General features: G+C 29.8%; 2 protein-coding genes and 1 long non-coding RNA gene across 13 annotated transcripts in view; 2 read left to right on the top strand and 1 right to left on the bottom strand.

Moving 5' to 3' along the window:
• LOC128393545 (T-box protein H15-like) overlaps positions 1-15,412 on the bottom strand; it is a 29,419-nt gene extending 14,007 nt beyond the window's left edge. Inside the window, 4 exon segments of the mRNA XM_053353731.1 lie at positions 13,520-13,664; positions 13,739-13,795; positions 13,798-13,904; positions 13,906-15,412. Of these exon segments, the coding sequence (XP_053209706.1) occupies positions 13,520-13,664; positions 13,739-13,795; positions 13,798-13,904; positions 13,906-14,588 (992 nt within the window). The 5' untranslated portion in view covers positions 14,589-15,412.
• LOC128393549 (uncharacterized) lies at positions 86-8,921 on the top strand. Of its 11 annotated transcripts, XR_008326193.1 has the most exons (8): positions 91-543; positions 625-957; positions 1,264-1,500; positions 1,606-6,308; positions 6,415-6,546; positions 6,640-6,750; positions 6,835-6,865; positions 7,096-8,921. It is a non-coding gene; the product is annotated as an uncharacterized LOC128393549 (long non-coding RNA). The 11 variants fall into 11 exon arrangements; XR_008326191.1 differs by having other exon boundaries at positions 86-543; positions 6,415-6,865; positions 7,096-7,902; positions 7,970-8,921; XR_008326197.1 differs by having other exon boundaries at positions 88-543; positions 1,606-2,348; positions 2,913-6,308; positions 6,415-6,865.
• Positions 15,413-18,728: 3,316 nt separating the features above from the next.
• Positions 18,729-21,186, top strand: LOC128393537 (lysosomal aspartic protease-like). Its single transcript, XM_053353721.1, has 4 exons — positions 18,729-19,233; positions 20,025-20,273; positions 20,348-20,913; positions 20,978-21,186. The coding sequence occupies exons 1-4, from the start codon at positions 19,011-19,013 to the stop codon at positions 21,137-21,139; spliced, it is 1,200 nt and encodes a 399-aa protein (XP_053209696.1). The 5' UTR covers positions 18,729-19,010; the 3' UTR covers positions 21,140-21,186.
• The last annotated feature ends 149 nt before the right edge of the window (positions 21,187-21,335 follow it).

The following is a 21,335-nucleotide window of genomic DNA, read 5'->3' as shown; positions in this document are numbered from 1 at the left end:
TCTCGAACAAAATAAAATAGAAAATTGCAAAATAATAATCATTTTTTAATCGAAAATTAATCTTTTCAAAAAAAGCGCTTCAACTTTTCACTTCTCTTTGTTTTCAATTTTTCTAATCTCATTTTCATCTTGATTCCAATTTTGTTTGTTTCTCTTATTTTAATTGTGGTTTTTGTGTCTTCCTTTTTTGCTTGATGATTTACCATCAATTGAACTGTTATTACATGTGACAACTAAATTAACTAGATGGTAATTAGATTGTAAATATTGGGTGAGAAGACAATGTGTCATATGTAAATTAGAGGGAAAACTGATGCCGACATATTGATTATTATTGTTTTTCTATTTTCTGTTTCTTTCGTGTTTTAATTTGATCTTCATAATCTATGGTTTGTATTGTACATAATTTAGTACAATTAACGTTATTTATTGATTGTTGTTCTCTTGGACACAACTATTTTGAGAACATTTTTTCTGTTCCTTTTGTCACTTTTTGTATTGGGAACAATTTTTGCAAGACAATGGAAACCATTGATTCTCAATGTATGTGATTATCTAAAATGAAAGATCATTTTCATCGATTATCAATTGATTTCTATTTTTTTTTCTTCATTTCTTTTTCAGTTGTTTTCTCTTTGGTTCTCTATTGTTTGGAAAGGATACAATTTTTCGGATGAAAAAAAAAATCCAACGAGAGATAAACAATCAATATTCATAAGTAAAGCGTAGGCGCTAAGGTGATGATTTTTACACCAATGGTTATTTGATTTTATTACCATGACCGAAAGATACATGAGATAATAAGTGGACTTTAAAGATGACCATTGTTGGAAAACGACTAACCAATTGTTCAAACTAGTAAACAAAAACAAGGAAATAATTGGTGGTGTTAATTGATATATAGAGAGAGATTAATGTTTCTCTCTTTTTTTTTGTCAAATCAACATTGACACTCAGGTGAATTCATCTTTTCAGTTTTCTATTGTCATTCTTAGATATTGTGTTCACCTCTCATGAAAGTGTGAAAGTGACACAACATATGAGCAAAAATTGTCACAAATTAACCCAACCCTGACTTGATAGTTAATTAATTGTTTAAAATTTACATTAGATAATTAATACAACCCACTAGCTCGCAAGTAAATAGCAAAGGGTTAATAGAAGGTGAAACTTTGATTTGTCACAATTTTCACGTATTTTCTCATGAATTTGTTTTTTTTTTCTGTTGATTATTTTGTCCTTTTAACCCTTTCTCTCTTACAGGCTCTCTTAAATTACGCTGATCATTAAGGTATCATGTATCTTATTTTCTTGATAATTTAATTGAAACTCTTGTAACATATTATTAAATCATCCAACCAACTGACTGAAACTTTTTCCAGATGATTCTGGTGATAATGATGAAGATAAAAGATGATGAGCAATGACATTGGAACAACGAAAGACACAAAATTTACAAAAGAACAAAATTTTCTCAAATTAACAGGAAACCAAGTTGAGGTAAATTCAATATCAAATCCTTTTCCTCTTTTATCCTTATTATCTTATCCCTATTCTTTTTACATTCTCTTGTTGGTCAATTCTTTTTCTCTTCTTTTCATCTAGTTAAAGGCCTTAAGGCATAAAAGGTTACATCAAATTCATAGTTTGTAAGATTGAGAAAACAATTAAGACTATGGTCGAAATGGTGTAAATAATTATACCCTGTGGATGATGACGATGACGATAATAATGATTATCTTTTTGACTTTTAATTTTCTGAGGCTACCACCAACTCCACCAACTCCACCACCATCACAACCACTCCAACAACAACAACTACATTAGGCTGTTAACCCATCAAAAGGATGTTCCTTGCAAGTTTGATTGTAACGAAAAAGAATAGAAAAGGATTACATTGAGTGTGTAAAATTTTTCTCTTCTCATCATCATCATCATCATCCTTTTTCTAACGTGTTGGATGTACACATATTGGTATATATTAGCTACTATGAGGTAGAGAGAGAGAGAGAGAACGTTTTTCTATTTTCTGCTGCCACTGTAATGAAGGTTCGAAGGTGTCAAAAGTTACACCTTCGAATGTTGTTACATTACAATTAACCTGCAATCAGGTAAAAAGTTAATTCTAGGTTATATCAACTTGGAATAACCCTCATAACACATTAGGTTAATCGGTCGATGTACCAAAGAAGAAGAGGAAGAAGATGATGATGATGATGAAAAAAGAGCTACGAAAAGAGAAGCTAAAGATGAAGGTAGATGGTGATGAGGATGAAGATGATGATAATGATAATGAAGAGGAGGTATAAAGGTTAAGCAAAAAGGTAAAAGGTAACAAAAAAGGGCAGGTAAGTTATTTTTTTCTTTCTTTTCTCTGTCCATGATAATTTTCTGCGGTAGATTACGAGGTTTACCTGTTAAGCGGAAAAATGAGTTTACAGCGAAATAACAACAACAATAACAACGAGTTGAAAACGGGAAAGAAACATTTTGGCCTAAGGTGTTATCCATGAAATTTATTAGAAGATGATGATGATGATGAACCATTCGAATTGATTGTGTAAAGTATTTTAAGTATATCCAAAGATAATCATCATGATCGTTTTTATCGTTTTTCATCTTACAACGAACATTTTTCTTCTTTTCTTTTATCTAGAAAATTATCGGTTTTATTGTTTTCTCTCTTTATTATATCTCTCTCTCTCTTTCTTTCTTTCTCCTTTTGGCCCACCCTACATACAGAAACACACACACACACTTTTGACTATCTACAGAACTGTCAAAATTTGTTTTAATCTAATTTCATGTTCTGTTATTATTATTGTTGTTACTTGTTTATAATCAATGTTAAATTAACTGTTCAATGTATTAATGGTTTTCCTTTTCTCTCTCTCTCTCTTTTTCATCTACAGTTATTATCATAAGTGGTATCATGATGATGATCATTATTCACAATTAATGGAGCACAGGATTTGTGGTTTGATTGGTTAATCGTTTAAAAATTGAAAGTAAAATTGGAATGGGAAAAATATCAATAAGCAATAATGTATAATGAAAAACGCGTGCAAGTTAATCAAATATTGGGAAAAAGGATTCGTCAAAACCACAACAACACAACATATGAGAGGATAAAATTTTAGATGAGATTGATGGTTTACAGGGTGATTAGGATGGCGAAAAGAAAGAGAAAAAGATTAGTTCTTTTCTCTCATCTTCCTCATCTTCATTATCATCTTATGTAACCATTAGTTTACATCTTTGGTGGTCTCTCCCTCAATCTCTCTCACTCACTTTGCTGTTGGGCGAGTAAATTGAATTTGAAATTTGCGGGTTACTCTTTTGTTTAAAAGATAATCATCTTTGATGATATTATATGTAGTTACGATTATGATTATCTTGATTATTATAATAACGTTATAATAATCAAGGTAAAGAAAATGTAATAACTTGATGTTTACTTGATTGTGAATGATATTAAGATTTACATTCATATTTGAATCTATCAATCTATTCAACGTTTCTTGTTGTTGGTTGGTGGTTGTTTCATTTTTCTGAATTAATTTGATTTCTATTGCAATTTCATTCTCATCAAATCAGATTAATTCAAATGTAAGCCTATCATTCAAATAATAGTAATAAATGTTACTATTATTACTAAATTGTTATTACACATCAAAACTGTTAATCGTAAACTTAATTCATTCATTTACTCACCTTTTTTTTAATGATAAATTAACCGATTGTTTCTAATTCTGATTGTAACAATTTAATCTTCGTAATTGTTGTTATTATTAGTTTTTTTACTGGTTAATCAGTTTTTTTTTGTTTTCCATTAATTACAATTTTCCACTTTGACACAGAAAATGTTACAATTATATTATTATATGAGCTAAATTGTTGATGATGAAACAATTTATCCTTAAACTTTTTCCAAGTATCATGATGATGAGATTTAGGTAATTGTATTATAATCAAATTAACCAACTAACCCTTTATTTATATTTGAACATGTGTATGTAACTTAATTGTTGACGGTGTTCATGTTGGCTGAATGATTGATTTGATTGTTAACTTAGTTGTTTGGGTTAATAAATCATTGTGAAAGTCACAATCAACATAATCATTATCGACAGTATCAATATGTGAATATGGTTAACATGGTAACATATAATTGAAGAAAAAGTTTCAAATGAGTGAGAATGAGAGAGAGAGAAAAATTAATTGCTTTTCTCAGCAATTAATGAAATTATGGTTAAGTTTACATTTTTCTTAATCATTCTGATAATCATGTAATCAGTCAAAAACATTTCTCAAGCTTTTTACTAATCATTAACTAATCTAATGTTTCTTATTATTTTCTCTCAGGTTACTCTTGATAATCATCATCAAGTTAATCATTTGAATCTATTCTTGACAATTAACTCTTTTTGATGAACTAAGCGAGATCCTCGGAGCCAGTAGCATCAAGTGCTCTTCACAATTGCTAAATTAATCAACAGTGTAACATGATCAATTAGATGGAGAGAGAGAGAGAGAGAGAGAGACACTCATGGAGAGAGACACAAGAAACACTCACACTCACACAATTAAACAGACAATTAAACTTACTCTAATTAACCCCTTGGAAAATTGATAAGGAAACAAAAAGGAGACGAGCTAAAATTACTTGGAATCAATAACCACAACAATTAACAATTTCCCACTCGCGCAGTACTAAAATTAGACTCATTTCCATGAAGTGAACTGATTAAATTTCCTGTGAATTCAATCATCACAATCAAAGTCAAGAGACAAATTATCAAGCAAGAGGAAATTCAATAACAAAAAGAAAACCATTCAATATCCTTACAATTAAGTCTCCAATGGTCATCATCATCATTATCATCACTGGGACCATAAAAACCCATTGGAAAACCCAAAGACAAAACTAACTGGATTAGCAAGATAAACAAGATGCTATTTACCGTTACTTTTACTGTTTCCAGTTGCGTTACTAAATCGACTCACCTTAATATGATGTGTGATACTAATAAATTACTTATTGGATAATCACATGTTTAACTATGGATCAATGTTGTTTATTATACTCCTGTCTATCTCCCTCTTACACACATACTCTCTCTCTCTTTCTCTCCCTTACTACCTGATAATGATGATGATAATAAGGTGATATTTGATTCAGCAAAGTACATACAAATATTATCGCCATAGCAGAAGTCATCATATATACAATGCTAATAACAAGAAGCAGGGTAATACTAAGGGTGGAGGAAAAAGTTACACAAAAATCCAACACGAATTGAGCAAACAATTTGATAACAATCTAAATTGTAATAACATCATCATCAACAATTATGGCCTTTTGTTTCAAAACCTATGAGACCTGTCGTTGGTAATATTATCATGATGATGATTATGATGATGATGATGATGATGAGAGAGACGCTGTTCAACATAAACTCAAGTCCATTATAAACAACTAGAAAGTTTTTCTTGCTGGAAGGTTACAATTTATATATATAATATGTATTATACACCCCGTATATTTATTTATAAATATATCACTCATCGTAATGAAGACAAAAGAAAGAGGATAAAGAGAAACCAAAGTCATCATCATCATCATCGTCAACAATTTAGTATATTGTACTTATTGTCTCCATTGTTTTTCACCTTATTTTTTATAATTATAATTGCAAAGGTAAATGAAAATTTATCAGTTGATTAATTCATCAATTGTTGTTGATTAAGCAGGAATATTGAATGTATCTTGTAGTTTGCTATTTGTTTGACCCTGGACTTTAGGATGATCATGATTATGATTATGGTGATAATATTGGAAAATAACAACAACAATTCAATGAGATGAGAGAGAGAGAGAGAGATAAAATAAACTGATAAATTGGAAATGATTTCTTGGTGTTGTCCTTTTACCTGTTGATTGGTTATGATTCTGAACCAGGATTCTAACCTTGATTCTCATCTTGATGGAGAAGAAGGAAAGAAAAAGATGATTCCTGATGATAAATATTCTGAATAAAAACAGGTAACATGGTGGAGAAAACAAGTTGGATTCTTAACAAGAACTTCTCAAACCAATTATATCATCAACATAACACGGATTATGATCAGAAAAAAAAGAAGAGATTGAGAATCAGATGAAGAGGAAAAAAAAGATGAATTATCTCAGAAATTGGAATGAAAAGAATTTCCAATCTTGTGAAGAAGAAGAAGAAAAAAAGGTTCGAAATAAGAAGAAGATGATGAAAATAATCATTTCCAATGAAAGAGATTGAATTGAATTCAAGGTAAGAAACTGAAAAGAGAAAACGTTTATCGGTTTTGAAGAAGAAAAAAATCGAAATTGAATTGAACTTGGATTGATGTTCTGATAAGTTTCTCTCTCATTAACAGTTATATATCCGGCTAATTATTGTAGGAAGAGATTAACAATATCATCTGATTGGAACTGATGAAATTGAAAAGGTATCCATATCCTGTTACCTTTTCAAATGATCTCAATAGTAAACACCTTTGTAAATGACTGTAAGTGTTCATGATGATTTTCAGGAAAACCAATCAATCAATTGTGATACATTTTCTGTTTTCATAAATTTTGTATTCATCTCTCAACCATAGGAATCAATTGATTCATTTACCTGAGAGACAAATTTTACCTTTTCAGATTTGGAAAGAAACATTTCCACATCATTATCATCATTACATCATCTTTGCTCATTCATTGGAAAAGTGAGAATCTATTTTTCATCTTCTTTATCTTCATTAGATATCATCTTACTCTCTCTCTCTTCTTTCTTTTGTTTACCTGGAAAGGTAAGAAAGAGGAAAATGTAAACATCGACAGGTAACTAGACAGAATTTCATTCTATTCAATGATAACATTGAATTCTCCATCCAGACTAACCTGGCATTGGTTTTCCATTGCTGAACTTTACTGTTTATCATCTTCTCTCTCTCTCTCTCTCTCTCTCTCTCTCTCTCTCTCTCACTGAAATGATTATCATCATCTTCTCACCATCATCATCATTTTCATCAATTTTAAGTTTTCTAATTTCTTTTCTTATTTATTATTAGATTCCGGCTTCTTTATTATTATTTTGTCTGAGGATGATAAATATGATGATAATGATGATAAAAAACCACCATCGACCACACACAACAATCAACATCATTAACTGATCATCTATTGTTATCATCATTAAATTGCTGAAGATTATGATGACCACCGGATACTTTTATCCGCCACAATAATCATCACTTTATCATCTCACTTTTTTTCACTAATCATTAATTAATCAATTTAATGACTATTATAATTATGAGAAATTGAAACTCTCTCTCTCTCTTTCTTCATTATCCTTAATTGTTTGCTTACATCTTAATGATTACAAATTAGTAATTAGACAATTTAAACAATCAATTTCCCTTGCGAATTGATCAATTGATTTGATTGTCTTAATCTTTATCCAATTACAATTATCTCTCAATTTTCAGGTAATAATTTAACTTTTTGTGTTTCTCATAGTGATAATCAACTAAATTGTTAGCACTGTATTGGATTAATTGCTAATTACTGTTCAATTCAATTAAATCTAATCTGGTGATCATCATCATCATCATCATTTTTGTTGAAACAAAAAGTTTTAAAGTCTATTAATAATTAGATTTGTGTTAATTTAGTTAACTAATTTATTTTTTGTCATATTGATTAAAGGGAAGAGACCAGAAAAACGTTGATTGTTAACTGTTAATTGTGATGATGATGATGCAAAAAAATTGGTTCAAAGAAAGCGTAAAGTATCAGGAACGATTAGAAACTGCAATTAACAGCAAATTAATGGTTTCCACCTTGGATTGATGTAGTTACAGTGCAATTTAATTGTTAAGTATCTTGATGATCATTAAATTTAATAATAATCATTGTCTAATTGTTATTATACCCCCACAGTCCTTTAATATGGTTGCTGATATTATCAAGACTTGGATTCTGTAAATTATTACCAGTCAACATATTCAACAACAATAGCAAACAAATCATGAAAGTGTCACATTAAATGATGAAAAGATGTTGAAGTTGTAGTTATCATCATCATCATCATCATCATCATCACAACAACAACAACAACAATTGGTAAACATTGTCCATTTGATTTGTTACCTACTGTTGTTCATGGATTTATTATATCATCATTATCATGCTATTTACCAGCATATGATAATTATAATAGATGATGATGATGATCATTTGTAAGAGTCAACAATTTACTAATTGCTGGTTAATTTTCACAGTTTAAAGAGGCAAAATTGGATCTCTTATGGATGAAGAATTGGAAATGAAAATATGAACAAATTTCCGGAAAAAAAATGTTACATGTTGATTGGATTAAATTTCCTCATCTGGCAACCATGATGGATCAATTTACATCCTCATCCTTAATCTTAATCATCATCATCATCATCATCTTCAACCTATACATTACATAACCTGATTTGAAAAACTCTCTCATCATCATCATCATCTTCATGATAATATAACAGAGTTTGCGTTAATTTAAAGTTAATTTGAATTGGTTGATAGTAAACAATTTAAAGTTTGATAGGAAACCAACAGGTAACAATTAAATTCTCTGAGTTGATTAACTGAACAATTTGCGTTTTCTGGTATCACAATTTAATCACCTTGATATCTAACACAATAATTAACTGATATTAATCAAAATAATTTACGTCATTAGCTAAGATACCAGATAATGAATGAAGATGAAGATGATGATGATGATGATATTATTTTCATCTGAATTTCCATATTGTCAGCAAAGGTAAAAAATAAATTATCTGATTAACAAGATGAGGAAAAAAAGGCGAAGAGAAATGTAAGTGTAATGGTTATCATCAATTATTCATTCTTGACATGTTTCATGAACCATCATCATCATTATCATCATCATCTTTATCTTCATCATCGTTGAGTGAGTGAAAAAATCTCAGTTTCATCATTTTCATGGTGAGATAATGTGGAAAGATTGAGATTAATACAGAAACAGATTAAAGGATTTATAATATTTTTTACACCTAAATCACATTCATTAGTTTCTCAGAATCTCAGATTATCATGATGGAATCATCGTTTTCATGATGATTATCATGATTGGGCATCAATTGCAAGGGCAACCAACAGTTAAAACAACAACATTTAATGAGCATAAATTTGCAAATCAAAATATTTGAAATCTCAATTAACTTAATCTCAAATTATTGGAATTAACTTTTTCTCTGATTAGTGTAAATTTTAATTCACTTTAATTTTGATAAATGATTTTTTGTTGTTTCGTTCTGATGAAGAAGAAGAAAAAAAAATTAAGTTAAGGTTAACAACAATTTAAATTGTTTGGTCACTAAATTAACTTAATTCTCTCTCTCTCTATCTCTTTACTATGACAGGTAATCACAGTTGATTATTAGTATTCAATTTAAATTAATTCACTAAATTATAATGAATTAATGTTAATTTTTGTTTCCAAGTCAAGAAAAAAAAAGTTATCATAATAACAGAGCAACAATTTATGATTAAATGAAAATATAATAAAGGTAAATGGGATTATAATATGAAAATAGAGGATAAATATTATCTCACTAATCCTTATAAATCATAATTTAATCACTACAATCAATTGATTTTACCTTAACACTTGGAAAATTGTTGTTGTTGTTGTTGTGTATTATTATTATTATGTAAATAATTGGCATGAGTAAATATTGATTACCCAGTTGATTGAAAGTCAATTGATACCAATTGATATTGTGATTAGCTGATTGTTGTCAAGTTAAAGGTGAAAAGTTGAAGTAAATCAAAAAATTGATAACAATCAACTAACATTTTGTTTTTCTTTGAACAATTATTGCTTGACCATTGATACCAATCACACATAGGGAGAGGATGGAGGACAATATACAACGACAAAAGATGGACGATGATGATGATGATTGTTAATGATGATAAAAAGTGAGAGAGAGAGAGATGAAGATAATATTTATGATAAGATTGAAAAGTCAAGTCTATTATCTGGATCATTATTTATTGATAATCTATTGTGACCTAAGGTATGAGGCTGAAATAAAGTCGATCACAGGAAATTGTCAATACATTTTGTGACCTGGCACTTTACATTTGGCAGTTTTACACTTTGTATTGTTTACTGTGGATAAAGCTCAAAATGATGATAAGATGAAGATGAAGATGATGATGATGATGATACTGTTGATGATGAGAAACGTTAACAATATCTGCTTACTTATTACGGAAGTGTGTCTTTCTCTCCCTCAGTATTGTAACCAATACATTGGCATCTCTATGTATCTGAATAGTTGTATTATTGTGATAAGTTTTACTCTCTCACTCTTTCTGTTATATTATTATCATTATCTTCATCATCATTGTGATACCAGATTGTGTGAGAGAGGTAGATGATGATGATGATGATGATGATGATGAGAGTGAGAGTCTATGTGAGTATATTATCAAGAATACAAAGGGAGTGAGGATATTTATCATCTTCTTCAAGTAAATATATTCGAGAGGAGGTAAAATCGATTCAAGTAACAAATGCTTCTGGTGTTATTATCAAGACTCTCTGACAATTTATTGTAATCGTTGATTGTTACCAAAGGCGTTTTCGTGTAAATTTGGTTACTCTTTTGATTGCCCATACAATTGACAATTATTACTATTATCATATCAACAATCAACAAAACAGTTGACTTTTTATTTTTCCTCTTCACAGTCAATTCCTTACATTGGGATCATAAGTGCCATTGAGATTTACCATTGAACAGGAACCTCAAGTTTAAAAATCATTTTGTTATCATTGTTGATTGTTGATTGTTGTTGATCTGAAATTTCAATTGACTTAATGATCCGCTATCCGCTTATAATAATATTATATTGTTGTTGATAGTTGACAAATCAAATTGTTGATAACAATCAAGGGGAGAGACAAAATTTGCCTCATCATCAATTGACTGAATTCAGTTAGTTAATCAACTAACTGTTTTATGCTTTGTTATAAAAGGTAAAAATTTAACTTGATTAACTTAATTTTCATTGAAATTAACTGAAAAAATTTACTTGTGAAATGTTAAATTGTTATGATGTTTAAGTTGATTAACATTCTGTCATTATTATTATCATTATTGTGATGATACTTGTTTATATTGGTTAATTAGTTGATTGATTTACTAATTAGCTAATTGATTAATTATCAATTTGTGTCTCTCTCTTTTTATTATTATTTAATTGTATAAATATAAGTTTATTGTCTTTGTAGATGATGAAAATAATGATTACTGTTAATTACGATGATGATGATAATGATGATAATCATCATTTGTTTTTTATATTGTCCTTATTATTTATGATTTATTGTATTTCTGTAATGTTTATGTGTTACAATTGGGAATGAGTTGGCAATTAAATTAGCTAAATCAACAACAATTTGCGGTGACAGTTAAAAATTGCCAACAATGATAATGATGATGAAGATGATGATGGTGATAATGTGAATGTTGATTATGATGAAAGCGATGATATTGGTGACGATGAGGATAATGATGATGACGATAAGTAAACATGATAATCATTATTATCCTTTCATTGATTGTTGTTGGTAAAAAGGAAAACTTGATTAACTTTATTGTAAATTGCAAGAGAAAAATAATTAATCAAGATAATCCAATCATGCGATTGTTTCAAAAACAAAACCATCATCATCATCATCATGATAGAGATGAGGATGATTAGAATATATAAGAAAAAGAAAATGAAAGAAATTGAATTAATCAGAATATAGGTTATCATGAAATCTCTTGATTCACTTTGCCTACTTTTCTTGTGGATTCGTGAGCATCTTATAGGTTTCAGAAGATAAGAAAGTAAGAGATGGAAGAGAGAGAGAGAAAGTTCATCCTCATCCTCATCTTCATCTTCATCCTTTCCTATTCCTTATCATCTCTCTCTATATATAAAACTCATCAGTCAAGAGGAAACAATTGGAATCATCAATTGGATGATAACATTAACAAGCTTCTTGGTAAATTGACATTACAACAATTTAAAGATGAGAAACATCATCATCCCCATCGCCATCCTCATCATCATCATCAGGATCATCCTCAATACAATCATCATCATTATTATATTATAACAAATTACAATTTTCGGCCAACCTTCAATGTAATCAGGTTAATTACATAACAAAACAATTTGACCTTAACAATTTATACTTAAGTGTGTAAACCATTACGTTAATATGATGATGATGATGATGATCATTAATGTTATTAACTTTGTTATTATTGTGAATTAACTAATGTTATCAAAAAAAACCACAATCAAATATATAAATTATATGAACCAATCATGATTATTTGGATGATTATTATAATATAATTACCGTTGATTGTTGATTTGTTTCATCATCAATCCTCTAGAAGTTAATTTAGTTAATCATGATTGTCTCTCTCTCTCTCTATGATTTGATTGTGTTTAACTGGATTTTTGTGTTGATTGTTTTTAATTGTAATTCTGTGTTTCTGTTTTTGTAATTAAAGTACTTTGTAAACTTTAATCACTAGTTAATTAACTATCTTTCAGTTAATTGTTGTTGTCTCTGTGTTGATTGTTACTTTTTGATGTTTTCTGTGTTTACTAATGTTAATTATCATCAATTTAATTGTTTTTACAAAATTTTTGGTTATTATGATTACGATTATGATTATGATTATGATTTACTAATTGTAATTAAGCTGCGTTGGCAAATTGTTTAATTTTCTCGTTAAAATTAAAGCAAACAATTTAAATTCAGTTGTTACTTTAAATAGATTGTTAGGAAAATCCTATGGATAGAAAAAGTTTTTTTTTTCTTCTCAATTTTTGATCAATTTTCTTTAATTGTTGTTGTTGACAATTAAGAAAATGCCTGATAATTAACTTTGCCTCATTTGATTAGATACTTTTCAGGTTGATTAGTTAATTGTCTCTGTTTTTTATTCATGAAACATGATAATAACTGTTGATTGTGTTGATTACTTTTTAAAAGGGTTTTAAGTTTCTCTGGTTAATTGTTGATAATTGGAAATTAATTTAATTCTGATTGTGTAGGAAGTTGAAACTTGATAGTTTCTTTTTTCCCTCTCAATATCTTGATTGTTGTTGTGGTATTTTCTTAATACTAATGGTGATTAAGATTAATTGTTTAAATGATTATCGTGATATGAGTCAATTAATTGTTGTTATTAAGTCTGTTGATTAAATATTTTGACTCTTTTTCTGTTGCAACTTTTATATTCAATTTGTTATAATAAGAAATTGATTGTATTGATTTTAGAAAATGGTTAATTGTTTTCATTTAAGTTCTTTCGTGAATAGTTAATTGTATAGATTATCGATTGATTAGAAAATGATTATAAATTATGATGAGAATTAATTGTTTGTTGCTCTTACCTTCCAGATTTGGTGATAATCATTTCAGTTCCAAGTTCATTGAATTTATCCCAAAGATCTTTATTCTCAAGGTGACATTTAATTCCAGCCAATTCTTCACAATTACATTTGGGCTTAATCGCATCCGCATATGGATTAGGACCACCTCCCCCTCTCTCCTCTCGACTGGACCTTTCACCTCTTTCACCATTCCTGCCCTTTCACCTCCTCCTCCACCACAAGATGAAGATGAACCATCTTTAGTTGACCCGGTGGAAGGTGAAGGTGAAGGTGTCCTCTGTCCAAAGTACCGGACATTGGACGTTCGAGTTCACTGATTGATGGAGATCGTAAAGGAGGTGATCGAGTTATCGGCGATCGACTGGTGGCCGGTGACCGAATAGGTGGAGTGGGAATCATAAGAAGCCTCCATTGGCGGTGGGGAAGACGAATTGTAATCAACATCAATCGACGGAGGGGAAATCGGTGGAGGTGAATGATTAGCATGATGATGATGATTGTTGTTGTTGTTGTTGTGATGATTAACCGAGACTGAAGTTGATGATTTTGAATTGATTGTTGAAGATGAAGATGAATTGAGTCCAGTTAAAGGTAAAACCAGTGAAGGTACAAAGGGAGGTGATGAAGACGAACCTCGAAAAGAGGTTAATTGTTGTTGGGAATTAAGATGATGTAGATTATGATTAAGCTGAGATTGTGGTGAACCAATTAACTGATTGTTAACAATTGAATCGCCATTGGAACGACCCATAATCGCTTCAATTGAAAAGTCGGTTGAAGGTCGATTACTATTATTGGAAACTGATTTACTATTATTAACATTGTTCCCATTGGAAGAGGTTAAAGGTTGACCCCTGGTTCCTGAGCGAGTTGATTGTGTGGACATTGATGAACCTTTACTACGATGATTTAGATGATGATGATGATGATGATGGTGAGAATGATGATGAGGATGAGGATGGACAATATGATGACCACTACTCGAATTGTTTAAATTACTATTATTATTACTGTTACCACTTTTCCTCAAACCTGAGGTCATAACTAAATCCAAATTGGTAATAAGCATCTAGATGATAAGATTAATATCATTGATTGAATTAATTATAATCCAAGAAGAAGAAGTAACAATTAAACAAACAATTAGACCAATAATTGATTAATTGATTAAAAGGAAATTTTGATATTTTGTCTTAATCCACTAGAATTGGATAATCAGGTTAATAGATTTAAGTTGATTGTTTGAAAAGTTAAAACAATGAAAATAAAAATGAAGGGAAAAGTTGATTAACTAGATTTAGATGAAGATAAAGATGATGAAGATGATAAAGTTGATGATATCTGTCAATCATCAACGTGTCAATAATAAAAATTATTATCACACTGAATATATGAGAAGAAGATGAGGATGAAGAGGACGAAGAAAAAAATTAGGAAAAAAAGGAAAAAAAGAAAGAAACAAATTCTAAACGTTGAGAGAACGTTTTGGTTTAAGAGGTCATATGAAAATTGGATAAAAAAAGGATGAGGAGAGTTGATGATGAGGATGATGAAGAAGAAAAGAAGAAGAAGAAAAAAGAAGGAGGAGGATAAAGAGAGAGAGAAGAAAGAGAAAAAGAAACATTTCTTTTATTTTCTCCAAAAATCAACCAATACAAATTCATTTTCACCTTTCAATCTCCTCCCATTTTTCACATTCTACTCTCCATGTAACACGAGTTAAACTCCTCCCTTTAAGCTTTTCCTCCATTGGGTAAACTCCTCCTTCTACTCTCCCCCCTTTTTCTCTGTTTCTCTCTCTCTTTTTCTTTTTCTTCTTCTTCTTTCTCTCTTTCCTTTCATCATCATTTTCATCATCTCATCTTCTTCTTCCTCTCCTCATCATCACCACCACTTCCACCCTGTTCCACCTTCAACTATCCCCAATGAGAAAAAAACATTGGAAAATATGAAATTTCATCTTCTCTCTTTGAATCTCTTTCTTTTCCCCTCTTCTTTTTTCCCTGTTCATCTTTTCCCACCTTCACCTTCACCACCTCCTCTTCCCACTCTCTCTCTCTCTCTCTCTCCATGTTCCTCCTCCTCTTCTTAATCAGGCGCCAAGGTGCCGAGTCCTCGGGTCTCTCATATCATAAACAGAACAAATTGAAAAGCAAAACAATTAAATAACATAATTAAAAAGCCGACACAACATCTTATAAGTTAATCATCATCAAGTATCATCAACAATTATCTCAGTTAATTGTCAGCAACCAAATCAAATAATAAATAAACAATCATCTTCCTCTTATCATCATCATCATCATCTCACCTTTATTATTATTATTTCATCTTGATAGTAAAATTTTTCATCATCAACTCAATTGATCATCTTCATTTTCATCACCAGAATTTGCTTCTAGTATTTCCTGATAATCTGTCAATTCAATTGTTCCCATTCATTAAATTGTCCTTTTCATTGATTGACTTTTTTTTTTCATTTACAACTTTTTTGTTTTTTTTTCGGGGAAAAATTTTTTCTCAATGGGAGTTAATCGTTAATCTTTAACTTTGTTGTTATTGTAATATTACATTAATTAGTCTTAATTGTAATTGTCTCTGCTACTACTAATCTGATTAACTTTGGATATTAAATATTAACATGATTAATTGTCTCATCTCAGTGTGAGGTGGTTGTAACTTTGGTTAACTTAATTGTATTTTTACACCTAAATAATTAAAACTAATTGTGTTTTCTGTTTCAATTATGTTTCTGTTTATACTAATTGTCAATTGATCTGCCGACTAATTAACTCTCTTTCTCTCTTTTTCTTCAGAACTGGATTAAAATGAGACTAATTAACTAATTTCTCTCTCTTTTTTTTTGACAAGATTATTAATTGTGATTGGAAAGGATTTTGAAATTATCCAAATACAACAATTAGTTTCAAGGGATAACTTATATTTTTTATTTCTGTTGCGATGAAAATTATAATTATCATTTCTTGTTTTCACTTAACAGTTAATCCTTTACAATCAACTAATCGCTAATCTTAATCCTCTTTCATCGTTTTGTTTTGCAACTTTTTTTTTGTATTTCTTTACTTAATCCACTTAATCTGATCACTTAGTTATTAATTAGTTGATTAACAAAAAAACTTACGATGACTTAAACATATTAACTGTGTAAAGTTGTAAAGGTAATTTAATCTTGATCAAATTTCCTCTTATTTTTATCTTAATGACAGCAATTAGTTAATACGATGGAATCACAATTAGTAAATCAAGATTAATCTGGTTAATTTGACAAATCGTATTGGTTTAGGATTAAATTATCATCCGATAGTAAAGTAAATTGGATTAACTAATTAACTACTATGATACGATTTACATAGAGACAGAGAGAGAGAGAAAATTAATTTCAAATGGAATTACAATTTATTCATTTCATTGATTACTTTTTATTTTAGTTAATTGTTGTCTTCTAATCAAGTTAATTGTTGGTTAATAAATTGAATGAAAATTTTTCATTCGTAACAAGTGGTGACATCTATTGATATGATTAACGGTCATACGTTGATTGTTGGTAATTAATTTAATTGGAAATATGATTTACCTTTTAATCCAATTGGAAGAAATTAGAAAATCAATAAATTAATGAAAATTACAATTAGTTAATTGCAAATTTATCTTGATCATTGATTAGAATGAAAAAAATGTCTCTCCACTCGTAATGATAATGATAATCAACCATTAAGATTTATTTTGATTAACAGTTAATCATTTGATCATCTCAAGTGTAAGTCTCTTTATTTCATTTAATTTGTTAACAGTTAACACTCTTAATTAGTGGTAATCAGACTCATCGTAATAATAATTAATTGTGATAATGGTTTCATAATAATAACAACAATCAAAAAGTGTAAATAATTAACAATTAAGAAAGAGAAGGAAACAAAAAAAGTTTTTTTTTCTTCTTACCAAAGAAACGATTAAATTGTAACAATTAACTAATTGGGTGAAAGTTAATTGTTGAACAACGGAAAGAGAAACGAGCTCAGTATGTATATATATATAAATCAATGGTAACAATTAATAAACTAATTGACTTTTTAATTGTAAACGATTAAAATTAATTGGGTTAACTTGAATTGAGAAAAAAAAAGTTTTTTTTTCCTTCTGTCAATGTAATAACAATAATAATAACTTCATCTTCAAGGATGGAGAGTGAGAGAGATGATGATTAAGCATCAATGAATTTGATTGTTATTTAGATGATTACAGTTATTAAATGATGAGGATGATGATCATGATGAGAGGGGGGAGAGGTATGGGTGGGGTAGGATGATAATTAATTGTACTTCCGCTAACAAGTTATCGACTTACTGTCGCCATTAGATTGACAAACAAAAGGGAAAAATAAACAAGAGGCCACTTGAGATGATGATTAAGTTAATTATTGATTGTGATGATGATCAATAGTAAATCCTTGTAAATGTTAATACATCTAATTAATAATAAGATATACACCTTAATAACAATTGACGCAGTTAAGATGATTAACAAATGAGAGTATAGTGATTAAGGAAAGTGTGATTATCCATATAGTTTTTATAGCTAATCATCATCTTGATTATTTATACTAATTAAAGTCAATTCTATCAATTGATTGACACTTGGTCGATGATCAATTGATTTTCTTACAATTATAACAACTCATATTGTCTTAATATGGGTCAATTGTCATTGAGTTGACCATTCGGTTGACAATATTGTTCAAATTTTCTAATTGTTGTTCCACACTTTTTTTTCAACGATTTTCTATCAGCTTGTTAATCAGTCTCCTTGTGGTGTAAATATGATTAATTAAAACTTTAATTACTCTACAAAGTATGTTATCAATATTTGAAGAGATTAACTGATTGGTTCTAATTGCTAATTAAAGGGATTGATTTTTTTTTCTTCTCTTTGCAAATGTCACTAGATTAATGTTCTGATTTTTTTTAGATTTTCTTTTTCCGATTGATTTTCATCAGTTAATTGCAATTAAAGCTTTTGATTGTCACTCGAAATTTAACTCATTCGATTGATAAAGTTTTTCGAAAATCGAAAACCTGGCGCCATCTATGTTCGTTTTTCGACACTTTTGTCATGTTCTTTTTCTGGTTTAGTTTGTTGTTCTTCTAATAAAAACTGTTACTTTCTTTTTCATTTTTCTCTCTCTTTCTTTTTTTTTCGTATTAATTTAAACTTAATTTCCCTCCTGTCAACAATCAGTTAATTGTTAACTTGTCACCATCAAGGAAAGATCATTTTCTTTGATTGTCATTGGTTTTTCGTTTATTGGAAAATAGATTCAAATTCATTTTCTTTCTTTGTCTTTTCTTATGTGTTAACCTTTTGGACTTAAATGTGTTAACTTTTCTCTTTGTGGAATATTTTTTTTGTTTCTCTTCTTCTTTGTTTTCTTCTTCCATTTTTGTTCTCTTGTTTTCTAATTATTTCTCTTACAATGAAGATTCTTTTTTGTCTATTGGTGATATTATCAGTTTTCTCCATTGGTCAAACCAGATCGAATCGTAAATCGTTCCGAGTTGCATTGAAAAAGATTGAAACTGTTCGACATCGGCTCCATTCGGTTGGCACTCCAATCAAATATGCTCTTCCTCGTAACCACCTTAAGGCTCTTGTTAAAAATGGATCACCGATTCCTGAACCTTTGAGTAATTACCTGGGTAAGTAGAAAAGAAAATGGGTGTTGCCTCTGCCCTGTGGTCAGATGAATCGATCGATAGGTTTTAAGTTTCTTGAGTGTCACATTCGGGCATCTTAACTGTTGACCGTTTTTTTTTGTTTCTTTGTTTCTTTCGCTCCTCAAATCCAATTAACCATTTAACACCAACCTTGACATTCAATCGATTGATTTTGAATTCAGAAAACAAAAGGTTAACCTGAAAAAAAAACAATTGAAACAATTAAAATCCCTGAACAGCAAATCAATTTAACATGACCCAAGAGTGTGATTTGTTTTTTTTTTGCTTACCGTTGATTATTGTTAATCATAACGAGTTGATTGTCTTTATTATATGTATTTCTTTCAATTGATTTGATTGTTTACTTTTAAGGATAAACTTGACAATTTAATCTAATCGCTAATAACATTTTCAAGATTGAAACTTGTCTCTTTCAATTACCTCGATTAACCTCAGACAATTAACAGAGAGTGTGTCTGTCTTATTCATTAATTACCACTTGATGATTTACTTTAATCAAACCAATTCATGGTTATAATGAAAAACAACTTCTTTGTTTAATCAATTAACTAATTGTATCACAACATTTAATTGATTACTGAACTTCAAATGTAATCAATTCTTGTCAACTATTGCTTACTTATTTTTTTTATCTTGAACCTGATGAAGGAAAAAAATAGAAACTTGTTCATCTTTTCATAACGTTGATAATCAGTTGATCAAATTAATCAATCAGTTAATCGTTTGTTTTATTTTCTATCCAAAATGTTTAGATGCTCAATATTATGGAGAGATTTCAATTGGTACTCCTGGTCAACCATTTAAAGTAATTTTCGACACCGGATCATCAAATCTTTGGATTCCCTCGAAACAATGTAAATGGACAAACGTTGCCTGTTTAATTCACAATAAATATGACCACAATAAGAGTAAAACTTATGTCGCCAACGGAACTGACCTTGAATTACGTTATGGAACTGGTTCTATGAAAGGTTTCCTGTCCACTGATGTGGTCAATATCGGTAGGATATGTGAAAAATTTACGATAAGTTGGATCGTGTTGATTAATGTTTGGTCTTTAATTTGATATTTTTAGGCTCTGCTGCCGTTCAGAATCAAACTTTCGGTGAAGCTGTTATCGAACCAGGAATAACTTTCGTTGCTGCAAAATTTGACGGAATCCTTGGCCTAGGGTTTTCAAGTATCTCGGTTGACGGTGTTACCACGATCTTTGAGAATATGATTGAACAAAATTTGGTTCAAGATGCAGTTTTCTCTTTCTATCTAAGCCGTGATCCATCAGCTAGTGTAGGTGGTGAGATAATCTTTGGTGGATCTGATCCTGATCACTATCATGGTGATTTATCTTACGTTCCTGTTACCCGAAAAGCATATTGGCAATTTGAAATGGACGCTGTTACCGTCGATGGACTTGAACAATCATTTTGTTCAGGTGGTTGTCAAGCAATCGCCGATACTGGTACCTCATTAATTGCTGGTCCAGTCGAGGAAGTAACTTATATAAATAAATTCCTAAAAGCTAAACCATTGGTCAACGGGGAGTATTCAGTTGATTGTGATCGTATTCCTGATCTTCCAACCATAACATTTAAAATTGGTGGTAAACTTTATCCATTAGAGGGAAAAGATTACATTCTCCAAGTAAATAATTAACTTTGATCATCTTTCAATTGGATTAATTTGTTCCTTCATTTAAAAAAAACAGGTCAGCCAATTTGGACGGACAGTTTGTCTTGTTGGCTTAATTGCCATGGATATACCGAAACCAATGGGACCACTATGGATATTGGGAGATGTTTTCATTGGACCTTATTACACTGAATTTGACCTTGGTAATGAGCGTTTGGGTTTCGCTAAAGCCAAGTAAAGACTTAAAGACAAAGACGACAATTAAAAGTTACCATTGAACCTTAATCAGATTAGACTTACGAGTTGTATAGATTAGTCTACTTATTAGATACACAATTAGAATCGAAACCAAAAATGTTGAAACTGAACTAAACAATCAACAATCAACAAAATTCATTTTTGACAGCAAAAAAAATGAACAATTAAAATAAAAA

This window comes from Panonychus citri, unplaced genomic scaffold, assembly GCF_014898815.1.
Source record: "Panonychus citri isolate SS breed McGregor unplaced genomic scaffold, ASM1489881v1 Contig00138, whole genome shotgun sequence".
Classification (NCBI taxonomy): Eukaryota; Metazoa; Arthropoda; class Arachnida; order Trombidiformes; family Tetranychidae; genus Panonychus; species Panonychus citri.
This window is presented reverse-complemented; position numbering and strand designations above follow the sequence as displayed.

Bases quoted from the DNA above. Each gene is read 5' to 3' on its own strand.
- LOC128393537 (XM_053353721.1), top strand. From the start codon at position 19,011: ATGAAGATTCTTTTTTGTCTATTGGTGATATTATCAGTTTTCTCCATT. The intron at 20,274-20,347 runs GTAGGATATGTG...TGATATTTTTAG, and splicing joins CACTGATGTGGTCAATATCG to GCTCTGCTGCCGTTCAGAAT. The intron at 20,914-20,977 runs GTAAATAATTAA...TAAAAAAAACAG, and splicing joins GAAAAGATTACATTCTCCAA to GTCAGCCAATTTGGACGGAC.